The sequence below is a fragment of the Cygnus atratus genome, chromosome 15 (assembly GCF_013377495.2).
Source record: "Cygnus atratus isolate AKBS03 ecotype Queensland, Australia chromosome 15, CAtr_DNAZoo_HiC_assembly, whole genome shotgun sequence".
In the NCBI taxonomy this organism is placed as follows: domain Eukaryota; kingdom Metazoa; phylum Chordata; class Aves; order Anseriformes; family Anatidae; genus Cygnus; species Cygnus atratus.
Genome location: NC_066376.1, coordinates 2,853,251 through 2,872,139, shown reverse-complemented (window position 1 = coordinate 2,872,139; position 18,889 = coordinate 2,853,251). Strand labels below are relative to the sequence as shown.

The following is an 18,889-nucleotide window of genomic DNA, read 5'->3' as shown; positions in this document are numbered from 1 at the left end:
TCTGGCAGACTGGGTTCTTGGTTTCTTGGTGTCTTGTCTGGGTTCGCAGGGGAAGAGCTGCTCTGCTGATCTCTTCTCCTCGCAGTCTTCGTGCAGGGTGAACAGGAACACCGTCAGCGGCTATTTCCTTGCTGGCCGGGACATGGCATGGTGGCCAGTAAGTAGAGACCCCCGTGTCTCGTCCTGGGCACCGCGGATGTCCGACACCGTTCCCCTTCCCACCAAATTCCCCCTTCATCACTCCTTGCTCTGCTGCCTGCCTCCACTTCCCCAGCCCATGCACCTCCTCCTGCTGGGCTCCGTGTCCCTTGCTGAGCAGGATTCGTGTCTCCTGATCTCCGTTTCCCTTTTGATTATACGAGGGGTGCAGGAGCCCACCCAGCTTGTTTTATTCTCCTGGGTCTCCTTGGAGGCCACTCCGAGCCTGGGGAGAGGTTACTGTGGTCACAAACCTCTCTCCGCCACCCTGCGGACTCTGGTGGCTCCAACGGAGCCGTGGCTGCCTCAACTCCCCCATTTCTTTGTTTCCTGCTGTTATTTCAGCATCACCTTGACAAACTGGTTGCAGGTCTTTCCTGCATTGCTGGCTGGCAGCTTTCACAGGGCCACCTCCGGGCAGGGCACATTGCCACCGCCGCACACGTGGCTGTTCCTCATCCTCACCAAAACGAACGATTCCACCCCAAACCCAGAAGGGGATGTCGAGGGGAGCCGGGCACAAGGCAGCGTTGGTGGCAGGGAGCTCCTTGTGGGTGTGCTGAGGGATTTTCCTGCTTGGTGTGCCCGTGTCCCCGTGGCTGCAGGCACCACCAGCACCTCCTGCTCTCGCCCGCAGATCGGAGCCTCTCTGTTCGCCAGCAGCGAGGGCTCGGGGCTCTTCATCGGGTTGGCCGGGACCGGTGCTGCCGGGGGAATCGCTGTCACCGGCTTCGAGTGGAACGTAAGAAAAGTGTTATGGTACCAAAAAAAAAAAAAAAAAGAGTTTCTTGAGCCTCAAAGCAGCGTGACTGATTTCACAGCAGCTTCACACCGAGACTGAAGGCCTGGGAGGAGTCACACAGGGGATAACGAACACAGTGCTGCTAATTTGGCTTCTCTGCATCATGTCCAGTGCATACAGGCTGAATTTGGAGTCAACCCACGTCCTTGCACGCAGGGGGAAGGATGTTTCAGGGCGGAGCTTCCCCCTCCATCCCCTACCTGCCCCCAATGGGGGGGATGGCCGAAAAGGTCACCAATTTGCTGTTGTCCCATGTGCCACTTCCAAAGTCCTTGGGTCCTGCAGCAAAAACATGGCATTTTGGTTGCCTGGTGCTCAGGGAGTTAGCCAGGTGCTTGTGGTCGGGCTCCTGAAGGCAGGGGTCTCTGCTGTGGCCTTGTATACCTGTTGTTTGAGGCCATTTGGAGATATAAAGGTGCATTGGAGGGGAGCCGAGGCTGCTTCAGGTGTGGCTCCTGGCTGTGCTGCTGCTTCCTTCCCGACAGGCGACGTACGCCCTGCTGGCACTGGCCTGGGTCTTCGTTCCCGTCTACATCTCGGCTGGGGTACGTGGGGCTGCGGTGCCACCGCCGTCCCCCCAAAACCCTGTGCTGGTGACGCTGCCCTGCGCTCGCCTTGCAGGGGCAGCCAGCGCTCCTTTCCCTCCACAGATCGTCACGATGCCCGAGTACCTCCAGCGGAGGTTTGGAGGCGAGAGGATCCGCATGTACCTCTCGGGCCTGTCGCTCCTGCTCTCCATCTTCACCAAGATCTCTGTAAGTAGCCCCCGCTTGGCCCCGTGATGAATTTCCTCCCAGCAAAAAGTTTGGGTTTTGGAGCTGCTGCAGGAGGGGGGTGGTGGAAGGTGCTGGCTGCAGCTCCCTGCGTCTGTGTCGGTGGCTCCAGCGGCCGTACTCATGTCGGGGGTCCCTGACGGATCCATGGCTGGCTGTCAGGATCCCCAAAACTCGGGCTTTCAGGCAGCAAGGAACCCTGTTGCACCTACCAGATGGCCTAACCATGTGTGGAAAGCACCTGACTCCCAGGGCCTGTTCCCCAGGGGTATTTTCACCCCATTTTGGCCTCATTCACGGTTCCTCGTGTGTGCAGCCCCAGCTCCTCTCCTCCCCCTGCTGCCCCCTTGGTAAGCAGGGGAAAAGTTTACCCCAGGAAAGGCCAAAGCACCAATGGCACCAGGCTTGCAGCAAGCAGGGCAGAGCAGGGCACAGAGAACCCTGGGGCTGCAGGCACTCCCAGAGCAAACAGCTCAGAAATGATCCCGAACCCGAGGAGAAAACTGCTGGAAGGAGCAACCCTGCACGGCCTGGAGCGGGCGAATCCAACCCTGGGGTGTCTGCAGGGGGACGGCTGTAAAAGGTATTTTTTGCATGGGGTGGCTGCAAAAACAAACGAACAACAACAAAAAAAGCCACCGTGCTTTTTGCATGGGGATGGTCGCAGAAAAAAAAAGTGCTTTTTGCATAGGTGTGGTTGCAAATTAAAAAAAAAAAAAATCAAAAAAAAAAACCACATTGCTTTTGCACGGGGCTGGCTGCAGGAAGGAGGGCCGGGTGGGAGCGTGGCTCCCCACGCAGCGGCGCTCCCTGCCCGCAGCTCAGGGCTGCGCACCGCTGTGCTGACATTTGCCTTCATTTAATGCAACTTGTGTGCACCTTGCATTTAATGCGAGTGGCTGCACCCGCCGTGGACAGGCAGCGGAGCTGGTGGCACTACGTGGCCTGATGTCCCTGGCTTCAGGAGACCCGTGTGTCCCTCCCGAGAGCTGGGCACGGCACCGTGTGCTGTGCTGTGCTTAAAAGGCAGGTCGGTCGTGATTTTAAAAGGCAGGTTGCAGGGCTGGGAGCAGCCCTTGCCCTGTTCCTGCTGATGCAGGGCTTTGAGCGTGGCCACAACCTGCAGAAGCGGTGCTGGTGACTCTGTCGGTGCAGCTACCACCTGTATTTCTCCCAAAAAATCTGGAGCTGGAGCTGCCCAGGTTTGGCTGCTGCTCCCCACGTGTGATGGGTGGCAGCTCCCAGAGCGTCAGCCCAGTTCACAGGTTTGGGCAATGACACGTTGATTATTCCCTGGTTGTCCTAATGCCCAGGAACATGCTGTCACTTATTCCTCCCATGTGCTGCCTGGGAGAGGTCCGGTCCTTGCTCCTAGGGGCACAGGGAGGAGCTGAAGGGAGATGCTGCAGCACCTGCGTAAGGCTTGCTGGGCACTGGGAGCCAAGCGAATCCCTGCTGGTGTCTACACGGAGAGGTTGGAAGCTGGGGTGGGATTTCTGCTGAGGTTGTTTGCCCTTGCTGATCTGAATTTAAAGAAGGAAATCTAATTTGAGGGCTGCTCATCTTTGAGTCTCTCCAGGTGACCACAGCCGACCCCTCTTGCCCAAGCAGTGTGCTACCACCAGCTCGTCCCATATGGGTACCAGGAGGGACGGGCATCCTACAGGTTCCTTCGTAGCCAGGAGACTGGTGGAGATCTCTGTGGAGTGGCCGCTTCCCTAACACCAGGAGAACCTGCAGATGAACCCTGTGTGGTGCCTGTGCTGCTGGCAACCTCTGCATCCCTCCCAGCCTTTGTGCACGGAGACAGGCTGGCGCTGCCGAGCGGCTCTGCCCCTGCCTTTTCTCAGCCTTTGCTGAGCTTTCTTTGGGCTGTTGGGTTTTCTGTCACCTCTGAGTCACGCAGGATCCAACAGAAGAGGAATCGGCCTTGTACGGGGATTACCGCGGCTTCCAGCTCCACTCAGGGTGAATCTGCAAAAACACGGGGCGCTCTGGCAGTGCGTGGGGCGTTGGCACTGTGCGTGGCCAAACCAGCCCCAAACCGACCCCGTGTCCTCTCCCCGGGGAGCATAGGAGGAAGGTGCGAGACTCAGGGCAATGGGTCAGCGTGGCCACCTGGCTGGGGCTTCCTCTGGTCCCCTCTGGAGCCACCTCGAAGCCCAGGGCGAGCCGGGCTTTTCCTTTCCTTGCCGTTGCTGGATTTACTCACGGATCTCCTCTCCCCCTTCTTCTGAGCATCGCTGCTGCTCCGGTGGCTCTTCCATGGGCAGGGGACGCGTCCATCTCTCCTCTGCGGGCATTTTACACTTGCTGGTCCCCAGCCCTCAACATTTCATGGCAGGGCAGCCCAAAACCCTGCTGAGAGATCACATCCCCCCTAGCTAGAAACACACGAGGATTTGCACAAGTGTCCTAGCTCTGGCAGAGAGCCCCTGGAGACTCTTCTGGAGCCTGGGCAACTCGTTCTGCTCACGTTTTGGCTTTCCCAGCTGTTAAAGCCAAGCTGCCTCTGCAGCCAGCGTTCCTTGGGAAGGCATCGATGGCGTTGGGTAAGAACGAGTTCCCAAGTGAGGTCAGCGGTGGAGGCAGGGATCTCGCTGGATTACGAGGCCTGACTTCAAAGGCTTCTGCTCCCCTTTTGCAGTTGAAAGGACTTGTTTTATGAATAGGTCATGCCTGGATTTAATTAGCTTGTTTTTGTATTCGGGATGTCTCATTAACAACTCAGTCACATGCGCTTTTATTTTTCTCCCACCATAGCAGAATTACGAGGAAGGGAGGTGGAGATACCTCCTGCTTCCTCATAGCGAAGGATTAGACTCATTTGCAGACGACTGCAAAAATGCTTAAGCGTTGAGAAAGCCAGGAGAAGGGGTTATGAAATGCCTTCTCCCGGGCTGAGGCTTTGGGCTCTGGGAAAGGGCAGCAGGAGGAGCGGGCAGGCAGGGGATGGCGAGCTGCCTTGGCGAGCTCCACGAGACGTGGGGAGGGTGCTGGCCTGGCACTGCGCTGGGGAGGCTCAAAAAGCTTTGGGTTCCCTCTTGTTGTTGCGTTGGGGGGATGGCTGAGGGCATTCCCCTGGGGTTTTTCGGCCTCGTAGCTGCAGTGCGGCGCTGACTTGCCTTGGATGTTCTCTTGTAGGGCTGCTCGGTGGTGCCGTGGGGTCAGGCTGTGCTTGGGTCGTGTTTGTGGTGGCAAGGCAGCTATCGACGGGGAGCTGCTGAGTTGGTTGCTCTGAGCTGCTGAGTTGGTTGCTGCTGAGCTGGTTCCTCTCCAGCAGGACCTTATGGGGTGAATTGCCTCTTGGTGCCGGTGAGGGCTCCCCTGAAGATGTGGCCAAGGTTGAGTGCAGGGCACGTAGCATCTCCCTTGGGAAGCCATGGTGCAAAGGCTGTGCTGGTGTCAGGAACAGTCTCTGAACTGGGATCCTCAGGCTCATGGTGCAAGTGCTTTTCTGGTTGGCTTCATTTGGGATTTATTCAACATTAAGCCTGCCCGTGTGGGCTCACCCACTAGGGAAAAGGCTCTCGTACCATGCTGACGTGTGCTACCCACTGGCCTCCGTGGCACTGAGCGTGTCCCTGTGCCCTGCTTTGGGAGCATCTGGGAGAGGGCAGAGCTGGGGCAGGAGCTGCCGTGTGGGATGCACCACCAGGCCTGCACAGCACTCATCCTGCACGACTGCTCCCGCATGATGGGGCAGGAAAGCCTTGCTGCTCGGGGTGGTTTTTGGGACGTACGTGAAGACAGACGTCAAATCAGGGCTGAAGTGTTGGCTGCGGGAAGCAGGCACAGCTCCGGGCGAGGGCGTGGAGCTGCTGCAGCGTGCATTTAGCTCATCCTGCCTCTTCCTGCCCCGTTTCCTCCTCCAAATGAGTTTTCTGTGACAATATTCCAGCCCAGTCCTGGGGACCGCTGGGTCTTGGCCGTGGATTGAGGCGTGGTGGTGGCTCGGGGTCCTCCTGTCCCACGGCAGTGCCAGGGGACGTGATGTGGGCACAGGAGGTGCTGTGGTGGTTTCTTGGGCAGCAGCAGTTTGTCCTTCCTTGGCCAAGCAGAAACCCAGAGCCTCTTCCAGGGGCTTTGCAAGGGGAGCTGCAAAGGGGAGGGGCAAGCATAGGGGCACGTCCCTCATGGCAGCACCTGTCGATGTGTTGGAGGATGCATTTGCACTGGTCTGTGCTGGGGTGCAGGACCCCTGGGCTCAGGTCCTGCCTGGTGCTGCTCGTTTGGGACCAAAATCAACTTCTGCCATCGCCTGTGCCTCGTTTTCCCCAGCTGCAAAACCAGGAGGAGAGGTTTGCCCAGAGGTGCTCAGCAAAGAGATGGTTTGGGGTCAGGGCAAGGCTCGGGCAGTCCTGGGGTTCTTGCTCTCCATGCTGGGGCTGCCCACGTGTGCTCCCAAGGGATGCAGCAGCACCGATGCCCTGAGATGTTGCTGGTCCTTGTGTCCCTCTGCGCCCAACTGGGCCCAGTTGCAGACCACCACTGGGGCCACCTCCTGGTGCCCCCAGGAGGGAGGTGGCCGTGCGTGGCCACGAGGATGATGCCTGTTACAGCTGATGCTCCCTGTCCCCGTGCAGACCGACCTGTACTCTGGGGCCCTGTTCGTGCACGTCTGCCTGGGCTGGAACCTCTACCTCTCCACCGTCCTGATGCTGCTGGTCACGGGGCTCTACACCATCGCAGGTAGGCTGCTCGGCCTCTGCTGCCCTCGGTCCGCCGTCTTTGGTTTTATTCTTATTTTTTGTGTTGTTCTTTGGGGATTTATATGGCTTTAAGCTCAGACCATGGGGTTCCCATTCCCAGTCCTACTCAGCTGGTGTTTGTCCATCCCTCCTGAGCGTCAGCTCGGGCAGTGACTCAACGCGGGAGCTCTCCTTTGTCATCACAGCTTTTCTTTTGCAATAACTCGCTCCTCCTCCGTCTCATAGCTAAGTGCTTTCTTGTGTGTGCACCTATTTGTAATCAGTGCCTCTCCTATTACAGGGCCATTACTGCAGCACCTAAGATCTACGAGCCCTTTACCTAACTCACTTCCTTCCCACTTGCCCTGCCTGCAGTGCAACTTGCTGCCGTTCCCCTGCCAAGTTGCCCAAAATGCTTCGTGCCTCCCCGTGGGGATCAGGATTATTTGGTACCTCTCCTCTGTGATCTAGGGTGATGACAGCTTGGAGATGGAGAAGGATACTGTGAATTTTCCTGGCTTGCAGTCCCACTCCTGGGCTGCGGGACCGTTTATCCTCGCCAGGAGATTATTTCATTCTTTATTTCAGCCGGGACGTTCCCTCCCCTGGTAACTCCAGAGGAGACGCCTGGCGATAAATTCTCCCTCGCTATCTCATCCCAGCCATCAAAATGGGAAACAGCGTAATAATTATATCCGAAACACGGTGCATTTTGCAAGACCTTGGTTTTAAGCAAATCCCACGTCGGCTTTTTCCTGCCCACGAGGCTCGTTGTGCAGCACGGCGCTTCGGTGTGAGCCCAGGCAGAGGGTGTGCTCGCTGCGTCACCCCGGTCCCGAGCACATCCCCGAGGATCCCAGGGACGGCTGGGCAGGGCGCAGCCCTGAGCTGCCTGGATGTGAATGAATCAGGGACTTGGGTTGAAACAGGTTCAGTTTCTGACCCATTTTCTGCGGGCCCGCTACTTCTTGGTGTGTTTGTTTGCCTGGTGATCGCTTGCTTTCTGGCTGGGTGAATGAGCCCTGGGTTTGCAGTGGGAACTGATGGGGGGGCCTGGGATGGGAAAGGAGAAATACTGTGGGCTGGGTGGGGAAGGGGACCCTACTAAACATCACGTGCTGGAAAAGTTAAAAATAACTGGGGGAAAGAGCCGAGGGGCATGCCAAGGGTGCAGTGTTATGGAGAGGTGGGATGGGCAATGGATGGGTGTCCTGAGCATGCTCTGCTGCTGGAGCACCCAAAGGGCCAGGGGCTGGGGCTCTCCTGTGTCCTCCCAGCTGCGTGGGGACATGGGGACGTGTCCCCTGGCCGCCCTCCCCGGCTCCCCAGGGGCCGCAGCCCCAATGCTGTGGTGCTGGAGGGGCCAAGCCGGAACCAGGCGCATGCGTCCCTGCGAGCGCGGGTGCCTTTACTGGGGCTGCATGGCTGAGCCGAGCCCGAGGGGTGCTCACAGAGCTGTGCCTTGCTCCCTGCAGGGGGGCTGGCGGCCGTCATCTACACCGACACGCTGCAGACGCTCATCATGGTCCTTGGAGCCATCGTGCTGGCTGTGAGAGGTAAGAGCTGGATGGGTTAGGTCCTAGCTCCCAGGGTCGGTATTTGAAGAGGACGATCCCCAGAGGTGCTCCTGAGATGGTTCTGACCCAGAGGAGTCTGTCCGGGCTGGGAAGTGCCACCGTGGTGGGGACAGCAGCAGGGCACTGCCACCAGCACGGCACCATTGCTGGCCTGGCCAAGGCACAGCTCGCCGCTGGCAGGGCCCTGTTCACATACAAAAACCGAGTGAAAGGACAGTTATTTGGAGGCTTCTGCTTTATCAAAGGGAGGAAAGCGAGGGAAGATTCTCCCCTTCCCAGAGAAGCGCCGATAACAACAACCACCCCAGCAGGAGCGGGGGCCCGTGCCAGGCAGTGGAGCTGCCCAAACAGCTCAGCACCGCGGCCGCAGCCCTCCTCAGATGAGGTGCTTGGATGTTGCTGATCGTTGTCTGAAGCACTAATTGCCCGGGAGGTTCTCCGAGGCTTTTGTCTTGTGCTCTTGGCTGGCTGCGAGGCGGCAGAGTGGGAGGAGGAGGGCAGGCAGGCATGGCCTGGAAAATGCCCTGCGGCAGCCGCACGGCTGAGCTGTGTCTAGATGCGCCAACCTGCTCGGCACGGCGAGGTGTGTGCGCAGAGGTAATGGTGTTTAGGAGAGTCACTGATCCGGGGGATCAAACAGACAGGCTGCTGGCCACGCAGCTCCTTCCTTGGTGTCGGGAGAGCCCAGGGCCTGGAGGCTTGCGTGCCTCGAAGGTGGTCGGTCTGCTCCAGCAGGGATGCCAATAAAGGATGCTCTCCGTGATTTTGCCCTGTTTGAATCTTTAGATCATGACAACTATGTCAGTGCTGCTGCTGCTCACCTGCTAGCCTGTGACCGCTCCGGGTTGCTGCTGCCCGGGCTCGCATTTCCCCAGGGAGGGCAGCAGGGGTGTGCGGGTGCTCTGCTTGGCAGACAGCGAGTGGGCATAGACAGAGGGGGTCACAGACCACTGAGGGCCTTGGGGACAGATGTGGCTGTCCTGGTGGTGGCTCTGCTCAGCTCCAGCACCGTCCCGCAGCCCTCACCGTGTCCGCTTGGCGCTGACCACAGGGACCCTGCTCCTGGTGGAGCACACGGGCTGGATCCCTGCATCTGCAGGCTGCCTTCTCGCTGCCCTGGCTTCCTCGTCCTGCTCCTTCCGTGTGAGCAGGCGTAGGTGTTGCGACTTGCCTCCTGACACCTTTGGAATGGGAGCAGGTCCGCACCCCCGGGCGCGAACCTCTGCTTTCAGCACTCAGCCTCTGCCTCTGGAGAGCCTTTGTTGGTGCCCAACGCCCATGCAAAGCCTGGGAGTAGCCGGTGCCTGGATAAACCACGCGCTGGAGAGGCGCCAGGTCTGCTTGCACAAGGGCAGAAGCGGTTTGCAAATGCTCCCTCCCCGTGCGATACCGGGGGCGTGGCTTGCAAAGGGGGCTGCGGGGTGATGCCCCTTTACAAACACCCCAAAAGTCTCAGATCGGGGGACAGGGTCAAGGCTGCGGGTCGGTGCTGGAAACTACAGTTCTGCAGGGGGTGTGCTGCCCTTGGACAGGGGCATGGGAAGGGAATATTGGAAATGGGCATTTGCTGGGCACTGCCCATGGCTGGGAGGGATGCGGGGATGCTGGACCACCAAGGGATGCTCTGGGTCTTGCTATGAGCCCGACCTGTGTCCCTGAGTGGTAAAGCAAAGGAATTCCTCCTCCCAGCACCCAAACCCAGTCTGAGCACAGAGCCTCGTTTTGCATGAGCAGCCCCTGGTCGGTGCTGGGACCTTCTGCAGCCCTTGGTGAAGCCCCTTCCTCACCCCCCAGCCTGGCTCCTCACCAGACAGAGCTGTATGATGCCCCCTCTGTGAGCCCCACGGGGTCCTGGGGTCCCCCCTCCTCTTCCAAGCATGAGCAGCCACTGTGTGTGCAGGGTGCCAGCGCGCCCACCCGCTCACCCCCTCCAGGGTGCTGCGTGGGTGGCGGGGGGAGCAGGGCGGGTGCCTCCCAGCCCTCCCACCCCCCGAAAGTGATGCTGCTGGCTGTCAAATCCTGCTGCTGGCAGCGGCGGGGCACAAGCAGGGCTCAGCCCGTGCCCCCCAGAGCGGGGAGGTGGTGGTGGGGGGAGCACGGAGAGCCTGGGGTGGGAGGAGAGCCAAGGCAGCTGCGCAGGGCTCGGGGGCGCGCTTGCTAGGGCTTGCTCCTGGCACGTAATCCTGAGCAGTGCTCAGGCTAAGGATCCTGCTTCCTAGGAAGAACGCAGTGAAGAGGGACTTTTCTGTTCTGTCGGACTTTAAGCTGGAGGCCTAAGGATGGAGGGGGGAGCTGGGGAGTGCTCAGAGGGGAAGAAAGTGCTTGGCCAGATGCTTGTGCCAAGGCACCTTGAGCCGCAGCGAGTCAAATCAAAGGCTAGCTAATTTTCAATTTTAATAGTTCTAGGTGGGTTTCCTGTACTTTGGGACTGGGGTGCTTTAATAACAGGTTGCTTTTACAGTACGAAGTCAAAAGAGGTGGGTCCCTTGAGGAGCCTTTGTCCCGGGATGTGGGTCACCCTCACGAGGGAGGGCAGAGACCGCAGCGGGACCTGCTGTGCAAAATGGTAGTAGAAGAGTCTCTTAAATAACTAGAATAAAGTACAATTGCGATCGAGCCTTCCCTCTGTGGGAAGGGGGCCAGGAGGGGCAGCAGTTCTCAATAACAAGTCCTCGAGCGTGTTTTGTCAGCTCATCTCGGAGGCAACCGTGTTTTGACGGGCTCTAACCAGCCTCCCCCGACGATGCCTTCCAGCTTTTAATGAGATCGGAGGCTACCCCAACCTGGAAGAGGCCTACTTAAAAGCCGTGCCGTCCAAGATTGTTCCCAACACGACCTGCCACCTGCCCAGAGCGGATGCCATGCACCTCTTCCGAGACCCAGTCTCTGGAGATCTGCCTTGGACTGGGATGACGTTCGGGCTGTCTATCATGGCCGCGTGGTACTGGTGCACTGACCAGGTAAATGTAAACGCTATTCCCCTGCCCCGAGCCGCAGCGCGTGGCCTGGGGTCCAGGCACGCTCGCCCGCTCTCGCCCTGGAAGTCCACCTGCGGCAGCACCTACTGCTCCTTCTGGCTGGTGGGCTCGGGGGGCTTCTTTTTGGAGTCAGTGGGAGCACCCGGCGCTGCCACGACCTTGTTCTTGAGGTGCTTGGACTGGGAGAGTTTGGAGAGCGGGATGCCCAGGGGCGTCCTCATCTCCTCGGCTGCCTTCTGGATTTCTGGCAGGGAGGTCAGGGGCTTGCCTGCCACCCTGGGCTTGCTGGGCGAGAGGTGGCTGGGCCGTGTCGGCTTGCTGGGGCTGAAGGCTTTGCTCTGCCAGTAGGGCTGGCTGCCTGCAATGGTCTTTTTGGGCTCGGCTCCATCCCCTCTGTACTTGCCGGCCCCGAGGGGTTTCTCGCACGGTGGGGAGCAGGAGACCTCCTTGCCTTGCTCTCTGCCTGCAGGGTTCCTGGGTAGGTAGCGGTAGATGTGCGTCCCCTGTTTGTTAAAGGGCAGAAAAAGAGAAAAAGATGACTTGTGGTAGCTGTAAGACACTGTTCCCCTGTATGGACACCCCTTTAAGCTCATGTGCTGCAGACTTGGCCCTCATGGACAAGTCCCTTGGCTGCTGGGTGCCCAAGCCCCTTGCCCAAATCCTCCTGAGGCTGGTGGCAGCTCATTGCTGCTCCTGTGGTGTCTCACTCTCTGGGGAAGGTCTCTCCCCATGATTCAGGGTTTTGAGTCACCCGTTGCATAGCAGGGCTGGGGGGCTCCTACGCCCTGGTGGTGGGGCAGCGTTTTAAGGACAGCTGCAGTGGCCATGCACTGCCCTGCTCGGGCACCCCGGGGCTGTCCCCAGCCACGGCAATGACTCCAGGACTGGGGGCTCCAGCAGTGTCACAGCACCCCCATCTTAGCAGCAGCCTCAGCACCCACGTTCATCGCCATAGCGCTGCCTTCATGCCTGGCAGCCCCCCCATCACCCAGACCGAGGTGAGAGGAAAGCCTGGGGGTCTGGGAGAGGGAGGTGGGCGAGGAGGCGAGGGTGCACTGTGTCGGGTGGCTCTGGGCTGGGAGAGAGGCTCAGAAGGGCTCCGAGCACCGCTCGTCTTGATGCTGGCCTAGGCAAGGTCTCAACACATGGCTGTGGTCACCAGATCCTTATCTCTGGGCATGTTGGTGCTGCAGTCTGGGGGTGGAACAGCACCCTGTGCAGATGTAGCAGGGCAAAATCCCATCCAGCAGGTGCTGACGGCCAGCCTAGAGCCGCAGAGCCGGCCGTGCTGGATGCCTTGTGCCCCCGTGGTGCTGCTGGTGGGACCCGTGGTGCTGGTGGCATCGCCCTGGTGGCCAGCCTGGACACCCCAGTGACCTCCGCACCCGCACTGTGGTCACTTTGGCCAGGAGGGTTGCACTGAAGCAGTTTGGGTTGGGTAGTGCTGGGTTGGAAGGGGTTTGTCACATTAGCTATACTGGTTAAAATCAGTGCTTAGAACAAAGTGGGGTCCTCGTGTGGGCTGAGACGTTCTCAGGTGGGTAGGACTAAGGGTGATCCAACTCCTCTCCCTCCTTGAGCACCACGTGCCCGACGTGGTGCAGGTGGCTCCTGCAGCTCCTGGCGTGCTCTGGCTCTCGGGCAGGCATTAAATGATGCCTTTCCCAGCACCCCAGCCCGGTGCTGGTCCCTCCCGACCACACAGGAGCAGCTAAATCCTGCTGGGTGCTGAGCTCGTCCCTGGGGAGAGCCCGAGCCCTCTTACTGTCAGCATTTCTATGGAGCTGAGCTGGGAGGAGAGCGGGCTGGGTGTCCCTGACCCCGCGGGCACTTTTTTGGGGAGATGTTGGAGGGGTTTGGTGGGGAGGGGCATGCCTTGATGGGGGCTCAGCCGTGCCCCTGCCTCCCCGCAGGTCATCGTCCAGCGGTCCCTCTCTGCCAAGAGCCTGGGCCATGCCAAGGCCGGCTCCATCCTGGCCAGCTACCTGAAGATGCTGCCCTTGTTCGTGATCATCATGCCGGGGATGATCAGCAGGGTCCTGTACCCAGGTAAGGGCCTGGCCACGCGGAGCTGGAGCTGCAGGAGCTGAGCAAACGGGTGTGCAAAGGATGGGAGCGGGGTGCTGGGGCTTTTCTGGGGATCTCTGCTCTGCCGGACCCAGGGGGCTTGAGAGGGGCAGGGGGGGACCTGAGTGTGCCTGGTGCTGTGCTTGGGGCTGCAATGCACCAGTCTGCACTGCTCTCCTCTGCATGCAGGTGGGTATTTGGGCACTGAAATGCTCCAGGCATAACCTGGTGCTGCCTTTTCAATGGGATGAAAACTGTGTTTTTTGTCCTGATTGAGGCTGGGTTGTGGCTGTGGTATGCCACGGGCCAGCACTGGAGAGCTGAATATGAGAAATATGGACCCAAAATAAAAACCTTTGCTGGGGTTGTTGGTGGGAGATACCTAACGCTGCCCAAAATGGGAGCAAAAATAGCAATTTGCAGTGTGTTGTATGGTTTTACTCCAAACTGCAGGGCTGGGTCAGCTCCAGGGGAGGCCAGGAGATGGAGAAGGATGATTTCCGGTGGAAAGCTGCAGGATTTTCTAGGAAAGATCATGTTGGGACCCATCTGTGTGCCTTCTTGTGCTGCTGCTGTTCTGACCTCACATCAGATTAGAGGTTTCTACAGCGTTAACCTAGGATTGTTTGGGTTTTTGTTATTACACATGGGATAAACTACCCTCTGCACGTTTCCATCAGCTGAGCACTTGCTCTCCCAGCTATTACAGGACCTCAATTACCTTCCATAAGGAGGCCAGGCCAAATTACTGCAGGAGCCGTGCAGCGAGGGCTCAGCTCCATGGGGAGGTCAAGCACTGAAGCAAAGCCCTGCTCTGAGCCCAGGCTGGGGCAGGGAGTGGCGGGCGGACTCTGGACTAATTCGGTTAATTCCCTGTAAACACAGATTAGCTGGGACCTGGTGGCTCGGCTGGGGCCACAGGGGTGGCATCAGCGACTTCAGTGCCATGTGCCACAGGGACTGTCCCCGTGCTCCCCCTGCCTGCCCGGCGGACACCGCGTGCCCCGCAGCTCATGGAGCCGCTGGTGGCATCGCTGCCGCCCCTGCTGCGCTGCTCCGCCTAATTACGTGTCCGAGCACCGTGCTTTGATGCTAATCACCTGTGCGAGGAGCCAGAAAACAAGCTGGAGAGGGACACGCCTGCACGCACAGCCTGTCCCTGGTTGGGCACGGTGCTGCCGCTGGTGGGTGATGGGATGGGGCCGTGTGGCTCGGGGCACAGCCTGTGCTACAGGTTTTCTCTTTAATCCCCCAAATCCTCCCCTCTGCACTCCCGGATACCTGGGGGGGGTGTGTGTGTGTGTGGCATGGCCACCATCTCCCCGGCCACCAGCACCTCTTGGGTCACTCCTGTGGTGGTAAAAGGGGATGACGTACCCCTGCACGGGGAGCATGACCTCAGCACGTGGGATCTGGGACCAAAACCAGCCTCCACCGGGACAAAGCAGCCTCTGGGATGGGGACATGCAGTGAAAAGGTCGCGGTCGAGCCTCCTACCTGTGCTGCGCTGGTCGGATAGGAGCTGTTGCCGTCCAGGATGGCGCGGGGCAGCACACACCTGATCTCCACGGCGTTGCTCCTCCTCTTGGCCGCGTCCTCCGCGCGGACGTGCTTCAGGGACGGGAGGCTCCCCAGTGGGCTGAGGAAGGTGCCCCGGCTGATGTGGGGGTCGCTGAGCTTCCTCTGCACGGGCAGGAACTCCCCATTGTGGGTGACGTCCGAGTTGGTTCGCCGGAGGGGCCCGTAGCGATCCCTCACCTCAAAGTACTCGTCGGAGATGGAGGAGGCGTTGGAGCGGCGGTAGCTGTGGTCGGCGGAGCTGCTGGAGTAACTCTCCTGGTCGCTGAGGGTTATGTACTCCTCCTCTTCCTCCTCCTCCTCTTCCCCCAGCCCGTTGTGCGCGCAGGGCGGCCCTCTGTCCTCCTGGGGCCCTGCTGCTGGAAGGGGACGGCAGCTCTCTGGTGAGGCCCCGTTGGGGTTCTCCTTTGGTTCCTGCCTCGCAGCCGCGGGGTCAGCCGGCGGTGGCTGCATGTCCCCCTCGGGGGCAGCGCTGCTGCCACAGGGCGTGATGGCTTTGGTCGCCAGGCTTCCAGCAGGGACCGTCCTTGGCTTCGGAACCGGGGGCTTGGCTTCCTCGGGCGTCTCCTCAGGTGGCTTCAAGCGGTGGCTGAGCGGTGGAGTGGCCGATGTCTCCCCTTGCTTTGTCACCCAGCTGCTGCCTTCGACAGGGCTGGGGGTGGGCACCATGGGAGCTTCTGCGGGGACCTGTGGGGTCTGTCTAGGACAGGGGGACACCGGGGGTGGCTCTTGGTCTGAGTTCTTCTTGGCCTCCAGCTCCCTGTACTTCAGCATCTGCTGGTGCTGCGCGCTGGCCTGGGAGACGTCGCAGACTTTGATGCGGTTCATCTGCGAGAGCTTCACGTTCTTTATCTTGGGGTCGATGATGTTGATGTAACCCAAGACTTCGCTCCCGGGCTCGGGGTCGGGCTCGACCCAGGTGGGCAGGTAGTCAAACATGTTGGCTTTCTCCAGGTTCAGGAGGCCGGGGTGGATGAGCAGGGAGAGGTCTGCCGCGTCGCCGTGCCTGTCTCCTGCTTGGCCCTCGGGCAGGGCTTTGCCTTTGTTGTCCGTCTTCTGGTTTTTGTCCTGGTTCTCGGAGGAAGTCTTGCTGATCTGGTCCGCGCTCTTGGCCTTCACCAGGGCGTATTTGGGGTTTATCAGCTTCTTCACCACGGCGTTGGCCGGGGTCACCGGCACGATGGAGGGCAGCGTTACGGGCTCGGGCTCGGGCTCCTGGCCCATGGAGATGGACTTGAGGCTCACGCCCTTGGACATGAGGTACAGCTCCTGGAACTGCTTGTCGAATGCCTCCACCACTTGGCCCGAGAGCACCGTGATGACGTTTCGGTCCGTCCGTGCTGCGGACCAGGTGAAGCTGGAAAGGAAACGCATTGGAAACTCTGAGCACACACTGGTAAATAACATGGCTCTTCCCTGGGGGATTTAACAGTGCTAGTAAGGACGTGGTCTTGCTATGAAAATTAACATTGATGAGATTAAAAAGAAGCTCCCATCCCAGATGGGAATGAAGGCCTGAAGTCTTGAGCGCACTGGGACTTGACATGAAAATATAAGGTATTTGGTGTGGGTCAACTGCTTCTTTGCTTTAGTGTTGTCCTCTTTTCCTTTCTCAATTTAGGTTAGTTAAGAAAAGGGATTTGTAAACAGGTGTGTGTTTTGCTGTGGCCAGAAAGCAGGGAACGCTTCATTTTCACATTTATGAATCTTGTCCTGTAGAGCTGAAAACCGACCTATTCCTACCAAAACAAGATTTTGTTCGGACAAACTGTAAAACGCTTTGGATTGTAAATGTTTAACAGGAAAATCTGAGGTCAGTGTGAGAGCTGGTGCTGGCCGTGGCTTGGAATTTGTCCCTCCCCACACTCGGTGCCACGTGTCATCAGCATCGTGTCTGCTGGCAGCGGCACTCGGTGCACCTACCGACCCCATGGGGTGCCCAAATCCTGGCCATGGGTTGGTGGGGACCTTTGGGTCCTGCTCCAGCACTGAAGCTGGCCTTGCAATGAGGTGCCCTTGGTTAGCTTGGGGAAACAAGCCTGGGACAGGGAGTGGGGCTTGGACCACGCAGGTCCCTGTTGGTGCTTTGGCAATGCCTCTGCAGGGTGGGCAGGAGGAGATGCCGCTGGTTACCTGTAGGATCCGCACATGGCCCGGTCTCCATCCACGAACATGAACTTCTGGGCCAAAGCCCCCTTGAACTTGGTGGCTGAGCGCGTGAAAAACTCTGTCCCCCCCATGCTGCGGACTCGCAGGTTCTGCAAAGCAAAGGCAGGGCCGTGAGCGGGTGGGGTGAGACCAGGACGGGCGTCCCCATGCTGCCACCACCCCAACGTGCCACTGCCCTGCGCGGAGCTCGCTCCAGCCCCGCACCGAGCCGCCAAGGGCTGATTTCCAGAGCAGCATTCGGCCCCCGCTTCCATTTCACAACCCCGCCGAGCAGTGGGAAATGCTCCTTGCGGTCTGCTCCCAGGAGACCTCAGCGATGGGGAGATAAAATAACTTGCCCAGGGCCACGCGGTGAACCAGAGACCCGGCGTCAAGAATTTCCTGCTTTCCCCGTGCGCCCAACCGTGTTTTCTACCTCTTGAACCCAGCTCTGCCCACGACTGCGGGTAAACAGCGTGTGATAATGCTGCCGAGCACTTTCCATCTCCTGCGATCTATGCAAATACCACCATGCAAGAGGTGATTCTTGCCCTCCTCCCCCCTGGGGCCTGCAGGTGTTTGTAGGGGATGGTGCTGACCCTGGCACAGCGCACGTGGACCCGATGGCAGCGGGATTGCTGCCCTCTGCCTGGCTATTCCCCTTGGGTCTGCTCTGTGCCTAAATCCAAGCGTCTCACCCTGGTTTTAGGTGTGGGTGGGAAAAAACGGTGGGGCAGCATCTTTATACCGTTGGGAAAGGAAATGTGGGGACATGCACCCACAGGGACACGGGTCCCCATGCAGACAGCTGGGCGTCCCCAGCTCTGCAAGCACCGTGCTGCTCTCCTGTCCCTCTGCTGCCTCGGTGATTTTCCTTCAACACCAAGGGACGAGCACATTTTTGCAGCTGAGCAGACAGCATCATTCACAGCAAAAGGCGGAGTGGGCTCCCTTGGGTGGGGAGAAAACATTTTTTTAGGAAAGCGCCCTCATTCCTCCTGTTCTGCTGGGATGTTGCTAATGCAGTTGCTAAAGGTACTGTGTCATCATTAGGTCATGCCCTTTGATCTTCTGTATTTTTAAAGAATAAAAACAAACAAAAAAAGCAGCAAAAGTATTTCTCCCCCCCCCCCCCCCCCCAAAAAAAAATTCCTCCCCACCTGGAGCCTTCCTCAGCTGCTTCCCCGGGCTCTCCTCTCTCCCTCCTCCCAGCAGGAGGGACAGTGATTAAAATCTGTTTGCAGTGTGGTTCAAAAGCTAAGGGGTTCCTGATCACGTTTCGGGGAAACTGCGCATGCTGAGTGGAAAAGTTTGGGCATTTTTGGTGATTTGATATTTTATTTTGTTGTTGTTGCTGAGCTTTGGAATTTTTGCCTGGTGCTGAGACTCAGGTGGCAGGCATAGGGGGCTGGCAGCTGGTGCCCTTAGGATTGTTGTGACCAAGGGGTTCCCGTGGCTTTTGTGGGGATGGGGATGGGGGGACACGCCGGGGCAATGCCTGTTCCTGCTCATGGGGCTGTCGAGAGCAGTGCAGCAGTGACGCTGCACCCGAACAAGTGTTTGGTAGGACCTCTGCCCACTGCCAGCATCCCCGCGGTGCCGACCTCTCCCTCTCTCGCTCTCGGCCAAATCTGCGCACCAAGGCATGAAGCAGCCTGGGTTTTTCTTGGGTAACACCCAGGGGAACAAAGCTCCCTGGCAGCAGGGTGCCAGCTACCTTCGCCTCCCCCTTGCCGCAGTTGGGTAAGATCTGTTTATTTAATCTCTCCCAAAAAAAAGGGGGGGGGGGAACAAGCGTGCGCCCGGCTGCCGAGCTGGAGAGGTGCTGCGCGGCGGGGCTGAATCACGCCCCAAACACCTGCCCTTGCTCAACGAAGCGGTTGCCTTGCCCAAGCTGGCTCGCTAATTGCAAAGCGCAGAAGGCACCAAGATAACAATGTTCATCTCGTTAGCATCTCCTGGCTTACGCAGCAGCTCCCAGCCACTGCCCTAGTTTCCTCACAGCCTCCTTGCCCTGCCGAATGCCGTTCTAGCAAGCTGGCTGCAACGAGCGATGTGTGGCGAGTCACAACTTTGA

General features: G+C 59.0%; 1 protein-coding gene across 1 annotated transcript in view; it reads left to right on the top strand.

Moving 5' to 3' along the window:
* Positions 1 to 127: 127 nt before the first annotated feature.
* SLC5A10 (solute carrier family 5 member 10) overlaps positions 128 to 18,889 on the top strand; it is a 36,157-nt gene continuing 17,395 nt past the window's right edge. The window contains exons 1-8 of the mRNA XM_035563314.1: positions 128 to 157; positions 836 to 940; positions 1,486 to 1,545; positions 1,651 to 1,755; positions 6,360 to 6,465; positions 7,940 to 8,020; positions 10,796 to 11,001; positions 12,933 to 13,068. Coding sequence (XP_035419207.1) covers positions 143 to 157; positions 836 to 940; positions 1,486 to 1,545; positions 1,651 to 1,755; positions 6,360 to 6,465; positions 7,940 to 8,020; positions 10,796 to 11,001; positions 12,933 to 13,068 — 814 coding nt within the window. The 5' untranslated portion in view covers positions 128 to 142. The remainder of the gene's footprint in view (positions 158 to 835; positions 941 to 1,485; positions 1,546 to 1,650; positions 1,756 to 6,359; positions 6,466 to 7,939; positions 8,021 to 10,795; positions 11,002 to 12,932; positions 13,069 to 18,889) is intronic.